We start from the raw sequence: 27,979 nt of genomic DNA, 5'->3' as shown, positions 1-27,979 counted from the left end.
AGATGACCAGTACAATTGGGCTTGTACACATAGGGAAACGCAGCCTCGAGGAAGAAGAAGGTCCCGAGCAGCAGTGGCGGGGTCTGAATATGAATATGCTCAGAGGGTCCCAGCACTGGAACAGTGGGCCCCAGGAGGATGTACTATGGTACATACCTAATTTTTATTTTGCTTCAGGTTCACTTTAAGGCTATATGTTTGGGGGACAAGTGTGTGCAAGTTAAGGGGTGGGGTTGGTTAAGATGCTGTTGGTCAGATTGGTCAGGGGGCGGCTGGTGACAGTGGGCCTTGGGCGGTAAAAAGTAGAAATCCTGCCTCAGACACTGAAATGCTATAAGCCGTGTCTAAAAACACGTGGCCATATGCAATTAACTTTTTCTCCTAGGAGATAATTTTTCATCTTCAATTTAAAATAACTTTTTAGCATTTTGCAATGGAAAAAGTACCAAAAGGTTGGTGAAAAAGCACTGTCAAAATTATTTTGAGTATTTGTTTGCTTGCTGGTGGTTTAAAAGGCATTTTATTTACAAATTGTGAAACTATCACCTAGGAGAAAACTCAGGTAAAAAAGTGAATTGCATCTGGCCATGGTCTCAAGCAAAAAAACTTTCTTTAAACGGCATTATAATTTAGGCCAGAAACCCATTAGGTGCGCTTTTCTGAGCGCTTTGTGATTTGAAAAGCTCTTGCAAATGTAATGCTATGGGTTTGATCCCACTTGAGCGATGTGATTTTATAAAAAGCCTCCATAGTATTGCATTAGCAAGAGCTTTTTCAAATCTCTAGCGCTTAGAAAGCACTCATAGTGGGTTTGTGGTCTTACTCAGATTAACTAAGCATACCAAAGTATGTGTAAGTAGAAGAAAAGGAATACACTGCAGGAAAACCGCTCTGGTGCCAAATATGCCATGAAAAATTAATGGAAGACCAGGTTGTCAAACCCATGATTGTATCACTGAAATAATCACTAGTTGTCTGACCTACAGGTACACAGGAAAGAAAAATACTCAGATCTGAAGTTTATTATGTCTATGGTCAGTTTCATACAAAGCTCTGCTACAGGACAGATTATTTAGTTGATAACGGATGAGGGTTTCCTTATTTTATGGATGGACTGAACCCAATTTACTAAGGCAAGAAATCACTGCTATAAGGTAGCTAGTTTTAGGACTGTAGTGGATTGTGTGCTTTACAACTATTCTTTTTTCTTTTACTATAAATCCAGGTTATTCAGGATTTATATAATAATGCAGCAGGCTGACTAGAATCTTTGCTCAGAAACATTGTTCACAAGTGTTTTAATCTCTGCTAAACAATCTTAAGGGTGGGTCCATAAAATCTTTAGGACATTATATTAGGACAACATGGACACCACTGGAATGTCATAATTACAAACACACCCTTTACACTTGCTAACATGCTGATTTCAGGAGACAGGGGTTCATTCATATGCAATTAACTTTTTCTCCTTAGTTTTCTCCTGGGTGATATTTTCACAATATACTTTTTAAACCCCCAGCAAGCATGAAAATACTCAAAATAATTTTGATAGCACCTCTACACCTACTATTTGGTACTCTTTCTCCTACAGTAGGAGAAAACACAGAAGAAAAATTAATTGCATATGACCCAGGGTGTGTTGACCACACCCCTGGTGAGTGCCCTGAATCTGACACTTCCATAAGATCATGGTGGATTTGCAGTAATAATGTGTGAACTACAAACCATTCTACAGCATTCATGAACCGTTCAAACTTATGTAAAAGAGTCAGTTATAAAATAACATTTCAGGACAAACTATCAATCACTCGTTAATAATGCACAAACTGCATGTCTGTGCTGGCTGGCCTCTTTAGCCTGTAGCTCAACACTGCAATTTTAGGAGAGACAGCTGTCTAAACTACTCTCTTTATGCCATCATCAACCCCCATATAATCAGAAAGAAGCTATAAGGAGGAACCAGCCAGTATTTCTCTTTGTGCACTGATCACTGGACTCCTTCCACCTCTTTTCTCTTCTAATAGTTCAACACTTTAAGGGCTCTTTCAGATGGGAGGCTGAACTGTGCACTTGCCGAGCAGTTTAGCCTCCTGTCTGCTGCCTGCCAGTGCAATTTGGGTGCAATTTAAATACAGCTTAATTGCAGTGATAGTAATCCCACAGGGTTTCAAGCGCTGACATGCAGTGGTGCAGCAAAGGACTGCAACATTTCGAGCCCGTGCATGGCTGCAGCCGCTCTTAGACCTGACTCCATAGGAGGGACAACTGCCCAGCAACGGTAGCAAGCACTAACTAGCACCTGGCCGGGTGCAGGAGCGCAGCAGACAGATGGTGAATTCACTGCCTCTCAGTTGCCCGTGTGAAAGGGGCCTAAGGTCCACTGCAGCACTATAACGGAGCAGTCTCCCAGATCCTGCTAAATATGTAATCATTTCCCAGTGTTTTTATTAAGGGCTTACTGGTAAATAAATGAGCAGTGAGAAATCGGATGTTATTGAAAGAAAGGCAGGATGATGAGAAGTACACATGGCTTCAATGAACACATTGGCATTTATTAAAGCCACTGCTTTTCATTTCCTACAGATTGTAGTAAGTGCTCACATTGTAACAACCTCAGAAGTTATTAAACAAGTAAGTCATTATTGTAAATGTGCAGTTTCTTTTATTTATTAAAAAAAACAAAAACTTTTTTTATTTAAATTTTGAAAAGCTACAAGCAAACAAGGAACATAAACACATGAAAAAGTGCAATACATTTATGATGAATGGGAAGCAGAGGAGAAAAAAAAGAGAAAAAGAAGCCACACAGCCAGGGGGGAAGGGAGTGTAGGACAGAGAGTTGTATGTAGTGGCTGGGCAGAGAGAGAAATGGTTTCTTATTGCAAGCAATGTAGGGTAATGAAAGGTACACATAGGGTTAATAAACATAATGGTGAGCAAGAGGGAAGGGTTAAATGAATATTTTAAACACTGATCGGGAAGGAAAGAATTGTAGATGCAGTGCTGTTCAATCTCTCAGTACAGGAAAGAGGTGAGCATTGTCAAGTGATCTGTTCTTTGGCTGAGTAATGAAACTATACTATGGTGGCACAGATTTAAAAATAGGAGGCTGACCTGGAGCTTTAAACTCTCAGAAAATGGAAGCAGTGAGCTGGTCAGATGATCTGTGCTGCTGCTCCCCTCCCTGCTGGTAACCCCACAGCAGGGAGGGGGAAGAGAAAGAGAAGAAAGTGGAATGTGTATGTAGTGGCTGTTGTCCATTGCATTGCCCCTTGCAGTACAAATGGATACAGCGATGGTGCTCTGAATATCAGCAAAGAGGCTACTGATGAATTGAGGTTTGTAGAACTGGTATTTTTCCATGTGACGCTAGAGTATTTCCCGGCTACTGCAATATGCCCAGGTGTAATTGCAAGTCCCTCAACTACCTGAATGTTCACAGAAATCTTTGCAAATCATTGTTTTCTATGAAAAAAGGTGTAAATGTTTTCAAATTTACAGCCAGTGTAACATTAGTGGTCTTATGACTAGAGTTGGGAAAAAAGTATGTCCTGTCCTAAGATTTAAACCACCCTTGTCCTCTATGCAGGCTGGCAGAGAATCCACCATTCTGGGCAATACCAGCCTGCATGGTTCATAATGGTAGGGTACTGGGCACCCTGTAATCCAATCCCATTTCTACCATAACACCCGCTCCAATCACCACATCTCCTGTGCTGCCCTATCATCTTTGCAGCAAGATGAAGCACTAATCAAGGAGTCTTTAGCATCAAAGAATCTAGTGGTCATTAGGGTCACCAGTCCATCATCCCTTGTGGGGTGCTCTGGTGAGAACCAGGGGCTCCTTAGTTTCCACACATTGGGTCAGCCTGCATTTACCAGACTGAGCTTGCTGGTGTCTATCCTAACAGTCCCACAGCTGAACGACAGTCTCATGCCATGTTTCAGAATACATGTGCCTCCTCCATAGACTGAAACGCAGAAGGTACTTTCTGTGCAGAGTTCTTAAGTTTCCTCACATAATTCTGGATAGCAGAATCTAGCAACGGTTCTAATCCCTAGTGGTGTGTATTGGCTCTTGTCCATTGCAGGGCTCCTCATGACGCGTGGTAGCTTTTGCCCATGGCAATGTCCGAAGCCAAATCTAAGGACATTTTAACCACAATTATATTTATGTACACTAATTCAGGTTTCCATCTGCACGAGGAATATTAAGGTATATCTAGACATTTACCGATTTTTTTAGGCCAATTGCACACTTGTGCGGTGCGATCCTCCCACACTCCTACGCCTCTTCCACATTACCCTGTGGCAGACAGCATGACCACTGCCTTGATTCCCCCCCCCCCCACAACCCACAACATATTCTATGCTGGACAGGAAGTACATCAAGTGTGATTCCCATCAGTCCATGCATGGATGTCGCACTGCGCTGGTCATTTTACATTTACTACATTGCCATAGACTTGTATTACTACATAATTCTTCCGGGAGGCACAGATCTTGCGATAACGCACTGTTGACTTTGCATTGGGATTGCTGTGACTTGAGTACTTCCATCACACCACTTTGCATCAGACTAAGTCTCTATAGACTTTCATTTACTTAGCAGTCTCTTGCGGTAAAATTCATTAACTCAGCTTTACCGCAACGCCATAATGTGAAAGGGCCGGCAGGCTAACTAGTTTTACTGTTTTACTGAACATTCTGCAATATCTAGTCTAAAGCACAAGTGCTAAAGAGTTTCTAAAGTACCTGGGAAATATACAGCTATCACTCAGCCTTGCATATAAACAGCTTGTGTCATAATTCTAGCAGAAACAGCAATTCCATAACACTACAAAGCTGCAGAAAGAAAAAAAAACATGCAGGACAGCATAGCACAGTTTATGTTTGACAAAACAATATTTTAATTCCTTACCATTTTGTGTTAGCTTAGTAGAACAAAGGAATGAGGTTATCCAAAAAGATTCTTTTGTATTTTTAACAGCTTGATTATTATTTCCTTGTTGATTTCCTTTCAAAAATGGCAGTTTGAGGTAGCGGCAGGAATCTTGGAAAACTGTATTCTCTTCACACTGTAAAAACACAGTACAACTAAATTGCCTTATTACTGCAAGAATGCAGAATATTAAACTACATGCTCTAGTAGGGTGTATCAAGTAATTAACAAGATCTCTTCTGAACATTGCAATCATAGAAGGGCCATATGCATATAAGGAAAAGGAAGGGATAATGTCTGTAAGAAAAAATGTTAAGCTGAGTATTCTCAAAGTGCTAAAACCCTGAATACAAGCACTGATCACTACTGCACCTCCCTCCACTGGAGGCAGTCCAAGGTTCACAATGTAGGCATTAATTGCATAATAAATGTGACATGATAAATATTAGTGGGCTAATGGGGCCAACTAGACTCTGACTCTGGATACTGGAGAGTAGTACTCCAACAATATACATATTTTTAACTGCAGTATACAACTTTTTTGTACAGTAATTTCAGTTGCTTACTTCCCCTGACAGATGCTCAAATCCATCTATGCATATTACCTCTGCAACACCCAGTGTTCAGGGTGCACACTGCACCCTATTATTGTGGGGTTACTACTGTTTGCATATTGTGCAGGAACTCAGCAGCAGTGGAGGAGGGAGCAGACAAAGTCTACTTTCTCTCTGTGTCCACTTGGACACTACACAAAAGTTTGAGCTTAACTGAGATAAATTCAGCAAGTTCATCTCCTCTCACTTCTGACGTGGCTGCTGCTTATGGTGAGGAATCCGGCTGTACTGTAAGGATGCCTTAATTAATACCAAAGGGATATTAAAAAAAATAGTGAAGAAACCCATTTTCTTGTATATTTTACAAATCCATTAAGTGATGTCAGTACAACTCAACACCCATGTGACAAAGCAGGAAAGCATTACTCCAATTTGTTTTACATCTGAACAGAAAAACAATATTGGTAGATTTACAACAGCACAAGTTAATTTCAGAATCCAAGAAGTCCTTTATCGAGCATACGTAAGATGCAGGAGAAAATTCAAATAATCTCTAATAGGTTATCAAAGAAATAAAGTTAAAGCAAAAAGCTTTTGTTTATAATAATAATAATAATAATAAGTCATCATAATAACAATAATAATAATAATAATAATAATAAAAATACAAAATCTAGCACAAACTCAACACTGGTGTTTTTGAAACCCAAAATGGTCTCCAGACCTGCTTTGCACTGTGCCTGTACCAGAAGGCAATAGAATACCCAGTGTCTACCGTATTTTTCGGACTGTAAGACACAATTTTTCTCCCCCAAAAGTAGGGAGAAAAGTGACTGTGCCTTATAGTTCGAATATGAAAGAACTTACCTATCCGGGTGCTTGTGTCCCTGGTATGCTGTAAATGCTAATGAGGTCCGCTGTGTGGAGGCGGCAGCAGCACAATCTGAAGTTTCCAAGTGGCATAGCAGCAGTTGCTTTAAGTACCGGTGTGGCTGTGGAGGCTTTCTGCCCCTGCACTAGCATAATGCCGGTCATTACAGAGACTGCTGCTAATGCCACTTGGAAACTTCAGATTGCGCTGATGTGGGGCTGATGCAAGAAAAGAAAACCATCACAGTCAGCCCAGGACAAGCATTGCCAGTCATTACAGTGCCTGCTGCTCTGATGTTTGAAGACACTTTGGATTGCGCTGCTGCTGCCGCCCCACTGCTGACCTCATTATTTACATCTTGGACAACCACATCATCTATTTCAACCCCCCTGGCGGTATGATTCTTTCCAGATTTTAGGGTCTAAAAGCAGTGCAATTGTTTTGCAGGCTTTTAGACTCTAAAACCGGGAAAAAAAGTATGCTACTAGAAAGCCTGCAGCAGCCCCTGCTGGTTACTCACCTCCCTGGGATCCAGTGCTGCAGTTCTCCCTGTGTCCTCCAGGTGGCGCTGTAACCCTATAGTGAGATTGCAGTCTGTCGTCATGACTATAACCAGTGATCTCACCGGAGAGATGCAGAGCCTCTAAGGAAAGGAAGAAGAATAGCTGTCAGCGTCTGGACGCTGGAGGAGGGGAGTTAAAACGCCCACTGTGTGCAATGCTTTGCACAGACCTCCTAGCGGCTACCACAAGTCAGGCTCGGGATAACGGCCCCTGACTTGTTGTTTCCACCCAGAGTCTGTCTTGAGATAACCGCCAAGGAGGTTAAAGAAGAAGCTGCAACCCAGGCTAGTGCGATCTCCTGCAATGTATTTGTGGTGGTTTAGTGTAGCTGGGGGGTGGGGGGTGGGGAGGGGTTGTCCTCTAAACCTAGCTTTGTCTTATAGCCCAGAGCATATTATAGTCCAAAATATATGGTATCCACCTGTGTTACAATACTGAATGATTTGTAATAAAAGGTGCTTCCTTAATACGTTGCTTTAAATGATTTAAAATTACTTTTTATTGTTGGGTCTTAAAATGAGTTGTTATGGCTTTTGATTTTTATAACACTGCCACCTAAGGAGCCAATATGGCTAGAAACAGCCTTGCAGACAGGCCTGAAACGGGACTGGGACAGGAGCTCTAGGAGACATCAAGATTTGGTTGTAATACAGGTAGTGTATGGAACAGTGTGACAGTGTCTGAGACAGGCCTTTCCAAGAACAAAACTACAGTCAGTCTTCTGTGCTTATTAAAATGCATCAGAACTGACTCAAGAAACAATGAGATAAACATGGGTACATATAAGTTCCCATCCTATGTATTGCTTGCCTATAATCACTTTTTTTTCTTTCACTGAAAAAGTCAACAAACCAGTTTATGCACATGAGGAAAACTACAGTCAAATGCAGCACCCATTCTTTAAATAAATAAAATGCAAACACCTTTATCTATCTGATCAAAGACTGCCCCATAACAGTGTTGAAAAGTTCACATGGTAATGAATACTCTATTTTGCATTCAGGTTTGCTTTAACGGCAAAATATTTTTCAATTATTATTGATTCATAAAACTTTTTTCCTAAGTTTTTCTCATAGGGGAAACTTACACCTTTTCATCCCCTGCAAGCAATAAAGTGCTCAAGTTGTAAATTACCAATTGTTGCTATTACGTCCTCTTATCTATTTTTTTTTAATTTTGTTTATAAGACGATAAAAAATGTGGTAGATGTATATCTGAGAAAACTCAGGAGAAAAGTTTATTAAATTAGGGTCCTGGTTTCAAATGAGCATGAACATCTGACTCAGTACTGAAAGAAGTACAGTGCGATACAGTAATACATGGCAGACATCTCTGCATGCTACCACATTCAGTTTAATGAATGAGGTCATCTACAGAAAGGACAGCACTGCAGGTGGCTGAGCGCTGCTGTACAACACAAAGCCAGCTGCATCCCCTGGGCTGAATTAGCACCAACTCTCCATAGACATCCTTGAGATTGATATTTTGCTTCATGACTTTAGGACTGGTTGCAGCTTGGAAGGGGAAAAAAAGCAGCTTATTCTAGAGAACTGTTTTTGCATTCAATATTTGAAAAATAAATATGTTAAATTGCAACAGGGAGCAAATTTATACATAATATAAGATTATTTCAAAACTTTGATGTAGATCACTACCTTATGGACAATGAGCTCATGGGTACCATCAGGAAATGTCCGTCCATCTTCTTGCATTAATGGTATAAAAGAAAAGCCAAACAACTTCTTCTCACCCTTTTCCTTTGCTAAAAATAAATACAAATGTATTAAAAAAAAGTGATATTACACATTAGGTTCTATTCACAAAACTTCTCATAAATGACTTATCACCTAAGTGATAAAATTAACCTTTCAGTACATTTACAAGCAAAATAATCACTAAAAGTAAGTGATCCTGATTACCTTCATTTCAATATTACTTTTCTTACCTTAATTATATTATATTTTTGCTCTTTGGGAGCTTGAAAATGTAACATAGATAAGGTAAAAACAGAGGAAAACAGGTTAAAAAATCCTTGTGAATCATGCCCATAGTGTATTGTTAATTGCCACAGAAAGCAGGGCTTCGACAAACTAAGGAATGAAAGAGCCAAATGACCTTTAGAATTAGTTTAAAGAGAACCCGAGGTGGGATTTAATTATGTTATTTGGGCACAGAGGCTGGTTGTGCACACTAACACCAGCCTCTGTTGCCCCATGGTGTGCCTCCAGGACCCCCCCGCGCGCCGCTATACCCCCCGCAGTGCTGACGACACGCAGCGCGTCGCCAGCACAATGTTTACCTTGCCGTGTCTGTCAGCGCCGCTCCCCCGCCTCCTCTTCCTTCCAATCAGCGGGAGGGAAGGGACGCGAGCGGGTAGCGCCGATACAGAAGAGGCGGGGGAGCGGCGCTGACAGACACGGCAAGGTAAACATTGTGCTGGCTACACGCTGTGTGTCGCTAGCACTGCGGAGGGGATAGCAGCGTGCAGGGGGGTCCTGGAGGCATACCATGGGGCAACAGAGGCTGGTGTTAGTGTGCACAACCAGCCTCTGTGCCTCACTAACATAATTAAATCCCACCTCGGGTTCTCTTTAAGGTATCAAAAAGAACTTGGAAGCAATACAATTTTCTTTCTATAGATTTACTTATTTCATTTGAAGAACCTGTTCAAATGCTTTCTTTCTATGTATTGCTTCCAAGTTCTTTTTAATACCCTAAAGAGAACCCGAGGTATTCTCTTTAAGGTATCAAAAAGAACTTGGAAGCAATACATAGAAAGAAAGCATTTGAACAGGTTCTTCAAACGAAATAAGTAAATCTATAGAAAGAAAATTGTGCATTCAAGTTCATCATTTAGAGTGGTAGGAGTCTTAAAAGAGTGTCTCCTGAGATTTGAAGACATTTACTTCCTATTACTGTGGTGACTGGTGGAAAGAAACTGGCAAACTCATTTTCTAAGAATGCTGCTAGATTCCTCACTTTTTTTTATAAGATAATTAAGATCTTTAATTTTGATTGGCCAATTTTACCACCTCCATGTAGGAGGAGGGTCAACAGATTTTGAATACTATGAGCAGATTGTGTAGGCAAGCTCTTCTAGTACAGTATATGGAGGTGGTAACATTGGCAAATCAAAATCATATTTAGCTCTTCCTGTTTGGACAATTTATTTAACATATACATTACCAACCTCCAGCCTAGTGACACGTATGTTGCTATGGAGGATGCGCATGACTGAGCAGTTTTCCACGGATGGAGTGAGTGGAAAAAATAATTCATTTGATTTGAGATGGGATTCCTAAGTCGAAAGGTGGGGGAAGAGCTGTTTGTGGAAAAACCCAGATTCCCCTTTGGTATTATCTACCGAAGGTGCACAAAACACCCACCCGGGAGACCGATTGTCTCCGGGGTGGGTCCCCTAACAGAGGTTTTATCAAGATATCTCGACTATAGGTTGAGAACTTGCCTCAGGATAGTCAAATCCTTGGTACAAGACACGGTGGATATTCTGAATGTCCTGGAGAATTTTGAGTGGAAGGATGGCTACCATCTGGCCACAATTGATGTGGTCAGTTTGTATAGCCGGATTCCACATACGGCAGGCCTGGCATTTTGGATACGTTTGTTAAAAATGATGAATTCTCTGACTATCTATGTGAATGTATGACATTTATCCTAGAACAGAATTATTTTATGTTTAATGGGAGGTGGTACAAGCATGTATCAGGGACCGCCATGGGGACCCCGGTAGCACCGACCTATTCTAACCTTTTCTTGTCGGTTTGGGAGGATGAGACTATCTGGTCCCCCATTAATCCCGTTCGTGCAAAGTTGAAGCTGTGGCGTCGATACGTGGATGACGTACTTGTGGTCTGGGATGGTGACAGCATGGAGTTTGCTCAATTTATGGAGTGGATTAATTCCAACCAAATAAATATGAGCTTTACATCACACTTTGGGGACAGGGAAGTAGAGTACCTGGACCTCAAGGTGGTGATAGAGAATCAGGTGATCAGTACTAAAGGATTAAGGAAAGAAACCGCCACTAATAGTTTGCTCCATTATGCTAGTTACCATCCCGGACATGTCAAGGACGCCGTCCCGTATGGCCAATTCCTGCGCCTTAGGAGAAATAATAAAAATGTTGCTGATTTTGAGAAACAGGCGGGGGAGCCGAGTTATCGCCTTAGAAACAGAGGATATGAGGCAGATTCTGTGGCCAAGGCCCTGGATAGAGCCTGTGAGGTTCCTAGAGAGCAACTACTGACTAGAAAGAGTCGATCATTTTCTAAAATGAATCAGTGTAATTTTGTTTTTGACTACTCTCCCCTATCTGAGAAAATTAGACAGGCCATTAGCAATCAGTGGCGCATTCTAAATTAGATAACACCCTGAAGGACCTGACCACTCTGCCCTCTAGGGTTAGCTTTAGGAGGGGAAAAACTATTAGGAAGATGTTGGTCCATAGTGATGTTAGGATTAGAGAGGAAAGTTTGGTTAATTGGTTGTCTAAGAAAAAATGGGAAGGAAACTATGGGTACGGACATTGTAGTGCTTGTCGCTCAATCAGAAAGGGTAAAGTAGTCCAGATTGGACCTGTTACTTGGAGAATCAGAAAATGTATTAATTGTCGTATGAAATACGTCATGTATTGTGTCTGGTGCCCCTGCGGTCGTTACTATATTGGCAAAACAGTCCAGCCACTAAAGGAGTGTTTCCTCCTACACAAAAGATCTATCCGAGGCGGTGTAGGAGCTACCCGCCTGATAGAGCAGGTTAATAAGACCCATTTTGGTAATGCGGAGTGTCTATCCTTTGCTGGCTTAGAAATTGTACAAGGTGATGGCAGGGGAGGGCTGAGGGATGATCTACTCTCTAAAAGGGAGGCCTGGATGATTTCTTGTACTGAAGCTCTGGGGAATCTGGGTTTTAACCTCCTTAGCGGTAACCCCGTGTGTGACACGGGGTAAGCCGCCGGAGGATGCCGCTCAGGCCCTGCTGGGCCGATTTACATAATTTTTTTTTTGCTGGACGCAGCTAGCACTTTGCTAGCTGCGTCAGCACCCCGATCGCCGCCGCCCTGCACCCGATCGCCGCTATCGGGTGCGGAGTGCGCCCCCCCCCAGAGCCCGTGCGCTGCCTGGCCAATCAGTGCCAGGCAGCGCCGAGGGGTGGATCGGGACTTCCAATGACGTCCCGACGTCGCTGACGCCGGTGACGTCATCCCGCCCCGTCGCCATGGCGACGGGGGAAGCCCTCCAGGAAATCCCGTTCTTTGAACGGGATTTCCTGATCGGAGATCGCCGAAGGCGATCGAAGAGGGTGGGGGGATGCCGCTGAGCCCTGGGCTCGCTACATGATTTAAACAAAAAACAAAACAAAACAAAAAAAAAAACTGCTGCGCTTCCCCCTGGCGGAATGTTTCATACCGCCAAGGGGGTTAATGAGAGGGATGAAATGAATGCATTTTTTAAATAAAAGTTCTAGGTAGGAATTCATTATACACTACACGGTCACCTTTACCTGAAGTATGTATACTCCCCCCCCCCCCCTGCCCCCTCTGTGAGAGAGAGGTCAGGTGTTGGAAGAAGTTACCTGTATATAGGTGGGGTAGAAAGATAAGGTGTCAGGCCCCACGTGTCCTGAAGAGGCGTGATACACACGTGAAACAGCTGTAGACAGAGGGACTTTCGTCTATACCTGTGCTTTGTGGCTTTAATAAAAGAAGATTGATTGAGGAGTGCCGGAGTCTGTCGTTTCTTCTAGCCAAATAGTTTTTCAATAAAGTTCACCATGAAATCTATTGAAAATGTATCAAACTGCAGCACTGCACTATTCATTAAAGTACAACATTATGGACTATTGATCCACCACCACTTCCCCGCTGGGTCTAATCAGTTAAAATTTACCATCTGGTCCAATCATAATTTCAATCAATTTTTGCTGTGAATATCGAAATGAAGATCAATGCGACTTGTGTTTTAGATAATTGGCAAATTTGATCACAGCAATCTAATCTGCTATTAAAAGTCGAGACGTGTTTGTCCAGCTTAATTCTCGTAACACGCAGCTGCTGATAATGTAAATGATCTCTGATCTTATTCAAATAGAAACAAATCAGATTTGGAGTGAATACTACTACAGATAAGGGATTTTAATAAGACATTCATGAACTACAATAAAAACAGTGTTTTTGTTCTTATCTAACATAAAGGAACCAGACTCACTTGAACAATGACGGAATTCAAATCTGATATGTGCACCTCTAAATTTATCCACAGGGATTGGAAGCTTTAGTAATTCAGACCACCTGGGACTGTTGTTGTGATAGAGAACAAACGAATGATACTCATGAGCTGTGGGTTCTCCTGAACCAAAAGATATATAATCCTAAATAGCAAAAAAAAAAAAAAAAAAACGTATTAACTCTACAGATAAAAAAGTAAGATAGCCCTTTTACATGCACTTAAAGAATAAGGTTTTTTTTTTTTTAAAAAAAGCATACAAATAAAAGGAAACCTGTACATTAAAAACATACCTATATTACAAAAATATGTATATAACAGACTGCGCTAATAGAAATTCATAATAACTTCAATAAAAGGTTTAATAAACCTTTCGGGCCATCACAGGGAACGAATATTCCCTCATCTGCTCCAGGCTGATTTATCATATTATTTTATCAATTTTACTAACTTTATTTACTATTAAAGTTCTTATGAATTTCTATTAGCGCAGTCTGTTATATACATATTTTTGTTTGCCACATACACAAGGAATTGGGGTCCCCGAACAGCACTAGCAGCTCTTGGAGTAGGCGCAACACTATCTGATCAATACCTATATTACATCTGCACATCAAAAGGATATTTCAATTAATCAAAATGCCTAGCTTTAAACTGCTGGATAAGTGTAGTTTCCGGTTGCTTGCGAGTAAATTTTAGCTAAAAAATAAAAAAAAAAATACTAAACTCCACACTGTATAGTCACCATAAACCTGGTAATTATATTGAAAGCTTCAAAGATTCACACGTCACCCACCTACTAGGCCTAAGATAGACCCTCGTGCCAGTGCAGACCTCCTGCAGGTACACCACTCCTGCTATACCGTGGTACATACTTGAAGAATGGAGACTGCACACAAAAGGCTTCAGCAACAAGCTGTATTCAAAGCATGTAGAGGCACAAACACAACATGTTTCGGGCGGAGCCCTTCCTCAGGTGTGCCACACCCATCACCTGTGACACTTAATACCCCCCTACAGGAAGTCATGTGACAATCACATGACCACAACAAACACATATCACAGTGAAATATATCAAATGTCCATCAGGGGAACTACACCTATGGTGTCTACCCCAGAAACAATAACTGAGGATTAGGACACTCAAATATAGTTAGGTTTATACAATAATTCATTTACATACTAGAAAAATAATATTACTGCTCTATCATAATTTAACGATACCAATCTTGAAAAAATCCTGTTATAACGTTCTGCGCAATCCATTTCAACATACAAAATAAACTACTACTTCAATTAATCAAAATGCCTAGCTTTAAACTGCTGGATAAGTGTAGTTTCCGGTTGCTTGCGAGTACATTTTAGCTAAAAAATAAAAAATAATAAAAAAATACTAAACTCCAGAATGTATAGTCACCATAAACCTGGTAATTATATTGAAATACAAAAAAAAAAATAAAAAATAAGACAGACTTAGGCCCCGTTCACACTTGCGGTTTTGTCAAAACCGCACCGGATGTCCGGACCGCACCGTATCCGGACCGGACCTGATCCGTACGGTTCCTATCCGGATCCGGTCCGGATCCGGTCCGTTTGCATCCGGTTTCCGTGAGGAGTGAACACGGTTGCGGTCCGGATCCGGTTTCTTAAGGAGATAACAACCTGTAAATACCTGGGGTCTGGGAGGTCAGCAGAAGGGTCTGGGGTCATTGTTGGAGACAGGTGGACGTGTGGAGACCATCCGTGGATACAGAGACTGCAGTTGGGACCATGGATCCAGGCATTTTTCGTATACCTGGGAATTCTCTGTTGTTCGCCTCCTCGTTATCAGACTTATATCAGACATGTTGCTGCCTAGAGCTCCAGCATGAAATCGCTGCTGCCCCACTCTGTGAACTCCATGTGGTCCCCATCCAAAATGCATAGGAAGTGGGGTAGAACGTCCGGTTTTTGTAGCCAGTGTGTTGTGCGCTCTCCGGTTCTCATTACTTTGTATTGGCCGGATGGTGCAGTCCGGCTCCGCCCCGGATACGGCTGCCGGAGGAGCCGGACCAAAAAATAGCGCATGTTGGAACGGACGCCGGAGTCCGGATCCGGTCCGGATCCGGTCCGGCTCCGGTCCGGCAGAACGGACGCATGTGAACGGACGCATAGGCTTTCATTGCTATTGCCGTGCGTCCGTTCCGTCCGTTCTGCAAGCGGTCCGGCTCCGGCACGGCGATTCCGGACGGCCACCGCTAATGTGAACCGGGCCTAAATGTAACAAAGGTTTATTACTGGATAAAGAAGTGTAAAATTAGCTTTGCGCATCTAGCAAGGGTTTTTTTTCTGCTCACTTGAGAATTCTGGTAAACCGAGTTCTGGATAATGGGGGTTTTACTGTAGTTCTAAAATGCTAATCTTTAAACAATGTAGAGCAAAGCCCTGATTCAGCCTACAAGCTACAGTTTCCCAGAAATGCATAGCAGGAAAGTTTTGCGTGATGAATAATGTCTTCTGCAGGTGACCTGGCCTTCCACTGACATGGTAGAGACGGGTGGCATATGTTACTACTCAATCACCCTGCCGATGTTCCCCTGTAGAACGTTGGCAGCTGCAGCGTGGGGAATTGTGCTATTAAGTATTGTTAGATGCAACCCACATGGGGTTATGGATAAGGGTGGACTAGCCTGCCACTGAACCTCCCTGGCATGTTAGTCTATGGTGATCAACTCAAACCAGTTCACATGGGTGTAGCATCTGAAAATCAGATCCTGAATGTAAGGCACAAAATAGGCAGGCAGGTGATCCACTCAATTTGGTGCAAAGAAGTATCATGGAAGGGGCAAGAGGGAGAGTGTACAATTATCTCTAAAGGCATTTACACATTGTCAACCGAAATAAATGTTAATGATCATTCAAGGCATCAGCTTACTGAAGAACACTGCATAAACAAGCCGCTTGGCTTAAAGTGAACCTCCAGACTAAAAATAAACGCAGCAGCAATGAAAAGGCTTGGTGTTTAACAGTTTCACAGCATCAGAACTTTGTTTTTCTCACTCAAGCCTCATTTTTAGCTGCACAAAAGAAAACTGCCCGGGCATTTTTCCCCTGATGCTGTGGAAAGCATGATGGGATTTCTGATGTTGTTCTCGTTCTGCTGTTTTGGCGCAAATTTGTGGTTTTAAATTTTGAATATGAGATTTGAAGCCTAGCGCGCGCGGCTGGGAAGGGTGGTCAGGAAACAGGACTGGAGGGCTGGATAGTGTAATGGTTAAGGGCTCTGCCTCTGGCACGGGAGATCAGGGTTCGAATCTCGGCTCTGCCTGTTCAGTAAGCCAGCACCTATTCAGCAGGAGACCTTAGGCAAGTCTCCCTAACACTGCTACTGCCTATAGAGCGCGTCCTAGTGGCTGCAGCTCTGGCGCTTTGAGTCCGCCAGAAGAAGTGCTATATAAGTGTTTGTCTTTGACAGTTGCAACTGTCTCATGCTCCCTGCCACCTCCTTGCTTTCAACCAAAAAGATGGCTGCCCCCATGAAATCAAAAACATTTGCCTGTTCATTTAAAACAGGGTGGGTAAGAGATTATATTACCCACCAATTTTAATTAACATAACTAATGTAACTTAGAGACACTGAAGCAAAAAAAAAAATGATATTATGATTTGTACATCAGTCTAATTGTTCCCAGTACAGGAAGAGTTGAGAAACTCCAGTTGTTATCTCTATGCAAACAAGCCATTAAGCTCTCCGACTAAGTTATGCTGGGAATACACGATGCGTTTTTGCGTTCGTTTTTGCCGTCGTTTTCGCTTTCGATCGATTCTACTCTCGATTCACTGCTCGATTCCCCTCTCGATTCCTTATCTTTTCTTATCAATTACATTCACTTGAATGAGGAGAATCGAAACGAAAGTAGAATCGACCAGATCCAACAGGTTGGAATTTATCTATCGAACCCATCTATCTAAAGTAAAAACTTAACGTGTATTCCCAGCATTAGTCGTGGAGAGGGCTGTTATCTGACTTTTATTATCTCAACTGTTCCTGGACTATTTACTTTTCCTCTGCCAGAGGAGATGTCATTACTTCACAGACTGCTCTGAAAGAATCATTTTGAATGCTGAGTGTTGTGTAATCTGCACATATTATAGAATAATGCAATGTTAGAAAAAACACTATATACCTGAAAATAAAAGTATGAGAATATTTTCTTTGCTGCTAATCTTCTAGTAATTATTCATAGTACACAACCAATTCATTATATCATATTTTTTTTTTCGCTTCAGTGTATCTTTAATGACTGTATGTTTGTTTAGGCTGAAGTTCCCCTTTAAGGCTGAGCACTGTGTTCTGCTCCAAAGAGAGGTGAGAGGGGAGGATTAATGAGCGGCTTCTCACTGCGGGAACTTTAAGGGGAGTTCCCACAGGAACAGCAGAGATCAGTCCTACCAAATTGCTGAAGATTATATCAGGGACTGGGAGCACCTGAACAGAACTTAACTTTTCAGCTGAAAGGATCTGGAAGACCATTATTTCAGCTGAGGAAAGTCTAAAGGCGCGTACACATGCCGGATTCCTCGCGGGGCGGCCGTTCTGCCAACAGTTTGCCTGTGTGTACAGTCTGTCAGCAGGCTAAAAACCTGATTTGGACAGATCCGCCGAGCGGATGTCAAAATCAGCCTTGATAGCCTGCCGACAGACTGTACACACTGGCAAACTATAGGCAGAACGACCGATCCGTATGTACGCACCATAAATTATGTATGTAGATTTGGGTAGTAGTAGGAGGAGGAGTAATTAAAAAAACCGGGACCCCAAGTTCGACTATATAAATCCAACAAAATTGCTGTATGTACTTCTACAGCTATGTAGCACAAAATTGTAGCTACATTTAAAACAGAAATACATAGGTGTCATGGATTCTGTTACTAAAAAGCTACCCAAGCACATCAAATGGTTGTCACCTGACCCAACTGTTTGGGATTCTGCCAGAAAGAAACTCTTGCACCAGCTATAATAAAGTCTATGCAGCTACAATATGCTGTTAGGCTGACATAATTATTAGCAGCTGCAATGGTTACAATTACCAGCAGCTGCAGCCTCATGTTTGTTGCTGGTACAAATCACAATTACAGTCAGAATAAAGGCTTGTTAATGCACCCAATACCCAAAGATCACCATGAAGGAAAAAAAAAAATAATGCTCTGGTTTCAGTGGTCTCCCTCAGCTGATTATAGTGTAACTCCATACAAAAATTAAAATCTCTCTTTTACAATTTCCAGACTTCTATCAGCAGTACCGGTCCCAAGTAATGTAAAGTAATGTAAAGAAATAAATCTTTCTGCATCTACTGCACTGGCTTGCCAATGATTTTAACAGGGTTGTAACATCCAAAAATAAAAAATTGCCTAAAAATAGTGTGTGCCCCAAATAAATAAATAATAATATACATACATACATACATACATTTTTTTCTAAAATAGGTCCCTACATGCCCAAAAATCCCCCTAAAAAAACCAAGGGACGGAGAAATCCGTACCTTCCGCCACTGTCCGCGCACCCGCCGCTCGTGCACATGCTCCCACCGCTCGTGCACGCCGCCGCCCGCTCGCCCGGAGATCAATGAACGGGAAAATCCATTCCCGTTCGTTGATCTAAGCCCCCGCAATGATCTGCTGCTTCTTTGAGAAACAGCGCAATCATTGGGATTCTCCCAGCCTCGTAGTGCTTCCTGTAAGCGACCTTCCGGACGCTTACAGGTCGCATGTAAACAAACTCACCCCCCCCCCCCCCAGGCCAGTCCGGGCCCCCCCCCCCATAATTTTAAAACAGGGGCGCGCCGCCCTCCCCCGGCCCCCCTCCTCTGATAAGGTGGCTGGTGAGGAGGGGGACCACGTGGCGGCGCATTGATCCTCCCTGGCTGCCGGGCCGACACTTACTGTATAGTTCCGGCCAGCCAGGGAGGCAGAAGGAGGAGACAGCAGGAGGAGTCAGAGAGTGACTCAATCTCTTCGAGACTGCACACACAGTCAGTCAGACCACGTGGTGAGTGACTGTCTGGCTGCGACCAGGAGCAGGGAGGAGAGGACCGAGGAGGAGAGCGGAGCACACTGACCCGACCCCACCGTGCACCGTCCCACGCAAGCTTGTAAGTACTTTGTGCGTGCGTGGGGACGCGTGCCTCACTGGTGCTGTTGCTGCCTGCAGTAGACAGAGGTGGGTGGGTGATGGGGCCAGCCCGGGAGACTTTCTGCCTGCTGCTGCCACCCATACCTGGCCAGCGCCCAGCGGGCGGCCATGATGCAACCTGGTGCTGGGGGGGATAGGGCAGGGTAGATAGAGAAAGTTGCTGGCTGCTGGGGGGGGGGATGGGGGAGAGAGAGAGAGTTGCTTTTGCTGGTGCTGGCTGCTGGGGAGGTGAGAGTTTCTGGCAGGGGGGGTGGGGGTGGAGAGAGTTGCTGGCTGCTGTGTGGGGGGATGGGGGAGAGAAAGGTGCTGGCTGCTGTGTGGGGGGATGGGGGAGAGAAAGGTGCTGGCTGCTGTGTGGGGGGATGGGGGAGAGAAAGGTGCTGGCTGCTGTGTGGGGGGATGGGGGAGAGAAAGGTGCTGGCTGCTGTGTGGGGGGGTGGGGGAGAGAAAGGTGCTGGCTGCTGTGTGGGGGGATGGGGGAGAGAAAGGTGCTGGCTGCTGTGTGGGGGGATGGGGGAGAGAAAGGTGCTGGCTGCTGTGTGGGGGGATGGGGGAGAGAAAGGTGCTGGCTGCTGTGTGGGGGGATGGGGGAGAGAAAGGTGCTGGCTGCTGTGTGTGGGGGATGGGGGCAGTGGCGTAGCAACGGGGATAGCCGCCATAGCGTTGCTATGGGGCCCGCGGTATCCCTACGCCACAGGGGCCCGTGTAGAGTCAGTGGACTTTTTTATTTATTATTTATTTATTTTTATTTTTTTTAACTATGACGTCCGCCCCCCCACCCCCAGGCCCGTCCGCCCCCCCCCCCCCCATAATTTTAAAACAGGGGCGCGCCGCCCTCCCCCGGCCCCCCTCCTCTGATAAGGTGGCTGGTGAGGAGGGGGACCACGTGGCGGCGCATTGATCCTCCCTGGCTGCCGGGCCGACACTTACTGTATAGTTCCGGCCAGCCAGGGAGGCAGAAGGAGGAGACAGCAGGAGGAGTCAGAGAGTGACTCAATCTCTTCGAGACTGCACACACAGTCAGTCAGACCACGTGGTGAGTGACTGTCTGACTGGCTGCGACCAGGAGCAGGGAGGAGCGGACCGAGGAGGAGAGCGGAGCACACCGACCCGACCCCACCGTGCACCGTCCCACGCAAGCTTATAAGTACTTTGTGCGTGCGTGGGGACGCGTGCCTCACTGGTGCTGTTGCTGCCTGCAGTAGACAGAGGTGGGTGGGTGATGGGGCCAGCCCGGGGGACTTTCTGCCTGCTGCTGCCACCCATACCTGGCCAGCGCCCAGCGGGCGGCCATGATGCAACCTGGTGCTGGGGGGGATAGGGCAGGGTAGAGAGAGAAAGTTTCTGGCTGCTGGGAGGGGGGAGGGGGGGGGGATGGGTGAGAGAGAGAGTTGCTTTTGCTGGTGCTGGCTGCTGGGGAGGTGAGAGTTTCTGGCAGGGGGGTGGGGGTGGAGAGAGTTGCTGGCTGCTGTGTGGGGGGATGGGGGAGAGAAAGGTGCTGGCTGCTGTGTGAGGGGATGGGGGAGAGAAAGGTGCTGGCTGCTGTGTGGGGGGATGGGGGAGAGAAAGGTGCTGGCTGCTGTGTGGGGGGATGGGGGAGAGAAAGGTGCTGGCTGCTGTGTGGGGGGGTGGGGGAGAGAAAGGTGCTGGCTGCTGTGTGGGGGGATGGGGGAGAGAAAGGTGCTGGCTGCTGTGTGGGGGGATGGGGTATAGAAAGGTGCTGGCTGCTGTGTGTGGGGGATGGGGGAGAGAAAGGTGCTGGCTGCTGTGTGTGTGTGTGGGGGGGGGGGATGGGGGAGAGAAAGGTGCTGGCTGCTGTGTGTGTGTGGGGGGGGGATGGGGGAGAGAAAGGTGCTGGCTGCTGTGTGTGGGGGGATGGGGGAGAGAAAGGTGCTGGCTGCTGTGTGTGGGGGGGATGGGAGTCGGATTTCTGTACAAAATCCACAGCCCTGTTAAGTATTAGACTAAGGAGTTGGAGTCGAGGAGTCGGAGCCATTTTGGGTACCTGGAGTCGGAGTTGGAATCATGGCTGCTGTGTGTGTGTGTGTGGGGGGGGGGGGGGAGAGAGAGGTGCTGGCTGCTGTGGGGAGGGGGATGGGGAGAGAGTTGCTGGCTGCTGCCAACCGCCACCCATACCTGGCCGGCAGCCATGATGCTACATGTGCCTGGCTGCTGTGAGGGGGGGGATGGTTTATTTTCTGCGCAGTGCGCACATAACAATTATGTGAATGCTCCCCACATAGCGATTATTTTCTGGTGATTGCTCCCCACATAGCGATTATTTTCTGGTGATTGCTCCCCACATAACGATTATTTTCTGGTGATTGCTCCCCACATAACGATTATTTTCTGGTGATTGCTCCCCACATAACGATTATTTTCTGGTGATTGCTCCCCACAGAACGATTATTTTCTGGTGATTGCTCCCCACATAACGAATATTTTCTGGTGATTGCTCCCCACATAACGATTATTTTCTGGTGATTGCTCCCCACATAACGATTATTTTCTGGTGATTGCTCCCCACATAACGATTATTTTCTGGTGATTGCTCCCCACATAACGATTATTTTCTGGTGATTGCTCCCCACATAACGATTATTTTCTGGTGACTGCTCCCCCACATAGCGATTATTGTCTGGTGACTGCTCCCCCACATAGCGATTATTGTCTGGTGACTGCTCCCCCACATAGCGATTATTGTCTGGTGAATGCCCCCCCACATAGCGATTATTGTCTAGTGAATGCTCCCCCACATAGCGATTATTGTCTGGTGAATGCTCCCCCACATAGCGATTATTGTCTGGTGAATGCTCCCCCACATAGCGATTATTGTCTGGTGAATGCTCCCCCACATAGCGATTATTGTCTGGTGAATGCTCCCCCACATAGCGATTATTGTCTGGTGAATGCTCCCCCACATAGCGATTATTGTCTGGTGAATGCTCCCCCACATAGTGATTATTGTCTGGTGAATGCTCCCCCACATAGCGATTATTGTCTGGTGAATGCTCCCCCACATAGCGATTATTGTCTGGTGAATGCTTCCCCCAAATAGCGATTATTGTCTGGTGAATGCTCCCTCCACATAGCGATTATTGTCTGGTGAATGCTCCCCCCACATAGCGATTATTGGCTGGTGAATGCTCCCCCCACATAGCGATTATTGTCTGGTGATAGCTCCCCATATAACGATTGTCTAGTGAATGCTCCCCCCACATAGCCATTATTTTCTGGTGAAATGCTGCCCACTTTATGATTTCTGGTGAAATGCTGCCCGCATAACGCTTATTTTCTGGTGAAATGCTGCTCTTAACAATTAATTTATGGTGAAATGCTGCTCTCTTTACGAATAATTCAGGGCTGAGGAGTCGGAGTCGGGGGAATTTTGGGCACCCGGAGTTGGAGTCGGAGTTGTTGATTTCATAAACGTCGGAGTCGGATGATTTCTGTACAAAATCCACAGCCCTGTTAAGTATTAGACTAAGGAGTTGGAGTCGAGGAGTCGGAGCCATTTTGGGTACCTGGAGTCGGAGTCGGAATCATGGTTTCATAAACTGAGGAGTTGGAGTCGGAAGATTTTTGTACTGACTCCACAGCCCTGGATTAATTTATGGTGAAACGCTGCCCACTTTACAATTCATTTCTGGTGAAATGCTGCCCACTTTACGATTATTTTCTGGTGAAATGGGGGGTGGGGATGGCGGGGGGGGGGGGTGTGGTGGCGCAGGGGGGGGGGGCCCATACAAAAAATTTGCTATGGGGCCCAGTCATTTCTAGCTACGCCCCTGCACCGAAGGTCAACAAGAGGACCACCAAACAGAATCAATCAGCGACCCCGGGACCCTCTGCTAACACAGTTACCAAATACTTCACAGGCCCGCTCACAAGGCAGACTGCAGACAAGATGGCGGAGGCGGCAGCGACATCCAGCAATGTACAGACCTCGACTCCCACGTCTACCGCTCCGGCCTCCCCGTCGCATACCAGCCTTGAAGATATATGGGCTTTTCTGCGAGGCCTCCCCACTAAATTAGACATGACACGCCAGACGGAAACGATCGTTGCCACCACGCGGGCCGAGATCGCGACCCTGAAGGAGGATATTAACTCTCTCTCAACAAGACTTGAAACAACTGAGACAAAGATATCCTCCATCCAAACAGAGCTGCAGTCTTTACGTGAACAAGCTAAGAAGCAATCCTCTCTAAACGATATCTTTCGCTCCCATATCGAGGATTTGCAGAACCGCAGTAGACGCAACAACATTTGCATCAGAGGCCTACCTGAGGCGACCCGACCGGAGGACCTAGCTGACACGGTGAGAGCCATCTTTGAGAAAGTTCTTGACAGAACCATCTCTCCGCCGATCCGGCTGGATCGAGTACATCGCGCTCTCCGTCCGATGCCACGAGGGAACGCGCCTCCCAGGGATGTGATATGCAGGGTCCACCATTTTGAGATCAAAGATGCGATCATGATGGCAGCAAGACAAAATGGCGCAGTGGACTTTGACGGGGCCTCAATCACTCTCTTCCAGGATCTAGCACCTTTTACTTTAGCCCAGCGAAAAGCACTCCGCCCACTGATACAGCGGCTACAGAACTCGGGCATTGTTTATCGCTGGGGATTCCCATTCCACCTCCATGCCAAAAAGGACAACCAAGTCGCCATTCTTAGAAAACCTGCGGACTTAACCACTTTTTGCTCCACACTGGATATCCCGCTTATCTCACTCCCTGAGTGGGACCCGGACTCCAAACTGATAGAAAGTCAACAGCGCCCTCGCAAAAACGGGGCCCAAGAACAGGGAACCTCGTGAGTATTGCTTAACTGATACATTTTTTTTTCCTTTTCTACAACATCCAGGACCCAGGTCCCCACAGATCCCTATGAACTTACCTCATGGGAGTCTCTCCTAGGAAATGCCGAACAGTTCTCATATTTGCCTTTGACCGATATATATTGCCCATATATACATCTAACGATCACAACGGTCCAATATGTTATTGCAATCTCAGATTGCGGTTTGCGTTAAAGAGTTTTTACTTTCTCTTCACTAATTAATACACGGTAGATGATACCTCTTAGTATGTAAGTTTGTTTACTATTATTGTATGATCTTATGTGATACGCACCCCTGTATTCTGATGACCCTTTAACTTGCTTTTAATACTAGGATGGCTTTATGTTATTGCTCCTTTCTTAGATCTTTAGGCTCGTGAGCTCTGCTTACGGTACCATGTTACTCTGTCTTCCAAACATTATGGCCCTTCGGGCTATAAAATTAAATCTAAAACTGTATTATTTTTACTTGATGATACTTTTCATAATACGCCTGTCGCCCTCTAATGGACGACGCTTCTACTTCTTTGTTACCTATCTCTCATCTTTCTCTTTTCTGTCCCTGTTCTCCTTTGGTTCCCTGTCCAGGTGGGTCTGCCCTTACAGCTATTTCCTCCATTACTTAGATGTTTCGTAGCCACCCTGGCGTTCTATTTCCCCAGGATTTCCGTGCAAAAAGTGGTTCAATTAATTTCCCATAATTTTCAACCAATTTTTTTTTTTTTGCAATCTTTTTTTTGTATTGAATTCAATACAGGTTATTGTATTGAATTCAATTTAAAAAAAAAAGTGTTTGCTGCGAGATTTTGATGATGCTGTGTGACACTGGTTCCATCAACGCCGATCGACGGGGGACATGTGATCTCCAAGGGAGAAGCAAAATCCGCCAAGGGACATGGAAGAAGGCACCGGGGAAGCTATCAGAGGTACGCGACGAGGGATCAGCATGTCAATGGTGAGTATAAGACCCAGATGTATAGCCAGATGTATAGCCAGGTATAGTTAGCCAGATGTATAGCCAGGTATAGTTAGCCAGATGTGCAGCCAGGTGTAGTTAGCCAGATGTATAGCCAGGTATAGTTAGCCAGATGTATAGTTAGCCAGATGTGCAGCCAGGTGTAGTTAGCCAGATGTATTAGCCAGGAATAGTTTAGCCAGATGTTTTGCCAGGTATATAGGGAGCAAGATGTTTGCCAGGTGTATAGGAGACAGATGTGCAGCCAGGTGTAGGGAGTCATATGTATAGGGAGCCAGGTTTGCGGGTGCCTCTGCCCCCCCCCCCCCATTGCCCCCGATGCCCCCTGACTCTGGCCGGGTGTCCCTTCTGTGGGGGGGCTCCCCTTCTGTGCTGGCTGGTAGTGGCCGGTGGGGATCCCCTCTGTGGGGGGATCCCCATACTGTGCGTGCAGGTGGCTGGGTGGCCCTTCTGTGTGTGTGGGGGATATCCCCTTCTATGGGGGCTAGTCATGGTCTGTCGGGGACACCCCCTTCTGTTGTGGGGGGGAGGTGGGTGTCCCCATCTATGAGGGCTGTGGGTGGCCTCTCCCTCCTCTTCCCCCCATCCCTTCCGATCCCCCGTGCCCCCCCCCCCAATCCCGTGTCTCCCCCGTCAGAAGCCCTGATCTACTCACCTGAGGGCTTTCTCCTGCGGCAGAAGCGGCGCACTTCCTCCTCCATCGCGAAGTCTCGTGTTCTCTGTAATTACTGTACGCGGCTTGGTGACGTCACCAAGCCGCGTACTGTAATTACAGAGACCGGGACTTCGGCGATGGAGATGGAGGGTGTGCATCTCGGCCAGCGCAGGAGAAAGCCCGCAGGTGAGTAAAGCAGGGCTTCTGACTGACAGGGGGGAGACACGGGATGGGGGGGGACACAGGATCGGGGGTGAGGGGGGCACGGGGGACAGAGAGGGAGGAGGGAAAGGCCACCCACAGCTCTCATAGAAGGGGACACCCACCTCCCCCCCCCCCCCCCCCCGCACAGAAGGGGGTGTCCCCGACCGGCCAAGACCAGCCCCATAGGGGGGATACCCGCCCCCCCCCACACACACTACAGGGTCACCCGCACGCACATTACGGGGATGCCCCCTCCCCCCCCCCTCCCCACAGAGAGGATCCCCGCACCAGCCACCCGCAGCACAGAAGGGGACACCCCCCGCCCCCCCCCCCCACAGAGGGGATCCCCGCACCAGCCACCCGCAGCACAGAAGGGGAATCCCGCATGCTGCTGAGCACATTCTCTGCTCCGATGGCTGCACAGGGATTCCCAGGGTGGCTGGATGCTAGTTCTGCATGCTGTGGGTAGCACAGATCGCTACCCACAGCGTGCTGACAGGCATCCAGCCATCCTGGGGAATCCCTCTGATGAGGGAAAAGTGCAGCCGGCGGGGCAGAGAAACAATAAATCTCCCTGGCAGTATTGACGAGCTCAGCTCGTCAATACCGCTTTCAGCAAGTTTTTCCTGGACGAGCTGAGCTCGTCAATACCACCAGGGTGGTTAAGGTACAAACTTTGAACGTCAGGGGACTAAATGTCCCTGAGAAACGTAGAGCCCTACTGAGGCAACTACACAGAGACAGAGTACACATTGCTTTCCTGCAGGAGACACATTTTAAAGATAAAATTCACCCCAAACTGACAGATAAAAATTTTCCACAAGCTTTTTACAGCAATAATCCAGACTCAAAATCCAAAGGGGTTGCCATCCTTCTCTCCAAAGTTATCTCTATTCTGTCCCTGCAGGAATGCAAAGATTCAGCTGGGAGATTCCTTTTCATAAAAGGTGAATATTTAGATAGAAAACTCACATTGGGTACTATTTATGCCCCCAATGGTGGGCAATCGACTTTCTTGATCAGGGCCCTCGAGTCTCTAGATACATTTGCTGAGGGTAGTCTAATCATAGGGGGTGATCTAAATGCTGTTTTGGACCCGTCATTGGACAACTCAGCTAACAAGAGCTCCCTGACCAATAAAGCAATTAGAGCCTGCCGAGCTGCCTTGAGGCAGAGACAACTCATTGATATTTGGAGGGCCCAAAACCCTACAGCAAGGGATTATACTCACTTCTCACCCTTACATAACATATACACACGGATAGACTACATTTTCATCTCTCAAAACTTGCTATCAGAACAAATATCCACAGATATATCCCCATCACTTTTATCAGACCACTCTTCAGTTAGCCTTGATATTGGCCTACGCCCTAAACAATGCCTCTCTCGACAGTGGCGTCTGAATACTTCCTTAATACAAAACCCAGAGTTCAGAAATAAAATACAAAATACGCTTACAGAATATTTTAGAACGAACGACACTGAAGATATCACCCCTCTTACGCTATGGGCTGCGCATAAATGCGTTGTTAGAGGGACTCTCATTCAAGAATCTAGCATATTAAACAGACAACGTAGGACAGCTTTAAACAACTCCCTTTCTCTTATCAATCAACTAGAACAAAAACATAAAGCTACACTCTCACCTGAGGATCTTTCAACTCTCACTAACGAAAAGAATAAACTGCGCCAATTGCTCTTTCAAAAGGAAAAACACATAGCCCTTAAATGCAAACGAACTTATTATGAGTACAGCAATAAGTGTAGCAAACACTTAGCCAGGGCTCTACGGCAACAACAATCTCGCTCCCACGTCGCTAACATACAAGACTCTAAGGGCACCAAAAGAACCCGAAACGAATCTATAGCTAGAGTTTTTAGAGACTTTTATCACTCACTATACAATCTCCCTGCACACCACAACACCTCTTCTGCTACATCTAGAGAAA

General features: G+C 45.6%; 1 protein-coding gene across 2 annotated transcripts in view; it reads right to left on the bottom strand.

Annotated features, from left to right (window-relative positions):
• Positions 1-27,979, bottom strand: part of DOCK4 (dedicator of cytokinesis 4) — a 480,752-nt gene that overhangs the window by 200,393 nt on the left and 252,380 nt on the right. For both annotated transcript variants that reach the window (XM_068276501.1, XM_068276502.1), the window contains exons 15-17: positions 13,158-13,320; positions 8,586-8,692; positions 4,922-5,078 (exon numbers count right to left, since the gene is read on the bottom strand). In XM_068276501.1, coding sequence (XP_068132602.1) covers positions 4,922-5,078; positions 8,586-8,692; positions 13,158-13,320 — 427 coding nt within the window. The remainder of the gene's footprint in view (positions 1-4,921; positions 5,079-8,585; positions 8,693-13,157; positions 13,321-27,979) is intronic.

The sequence above is a fragment of the Hyperolius riggenbachi genome, chromosome 3, assembly GCF_040937935.1.
Source record: "Hyperolius riggenbachi isolate aHypRig1 chromosome 3, aHypRig1.pri, whole genome shotgun sequence".
In the NCBI taxonomy this organism is placed as follows: Eukaryota; Metazoa; Chordata; class Amphibia; order Anura; family Hyperoliidae; genus Hyperolius; species Hyperolius riggenbachi.
This window is presented reverse-complemented; position numbering and strand designations above follow the sequence as displayed.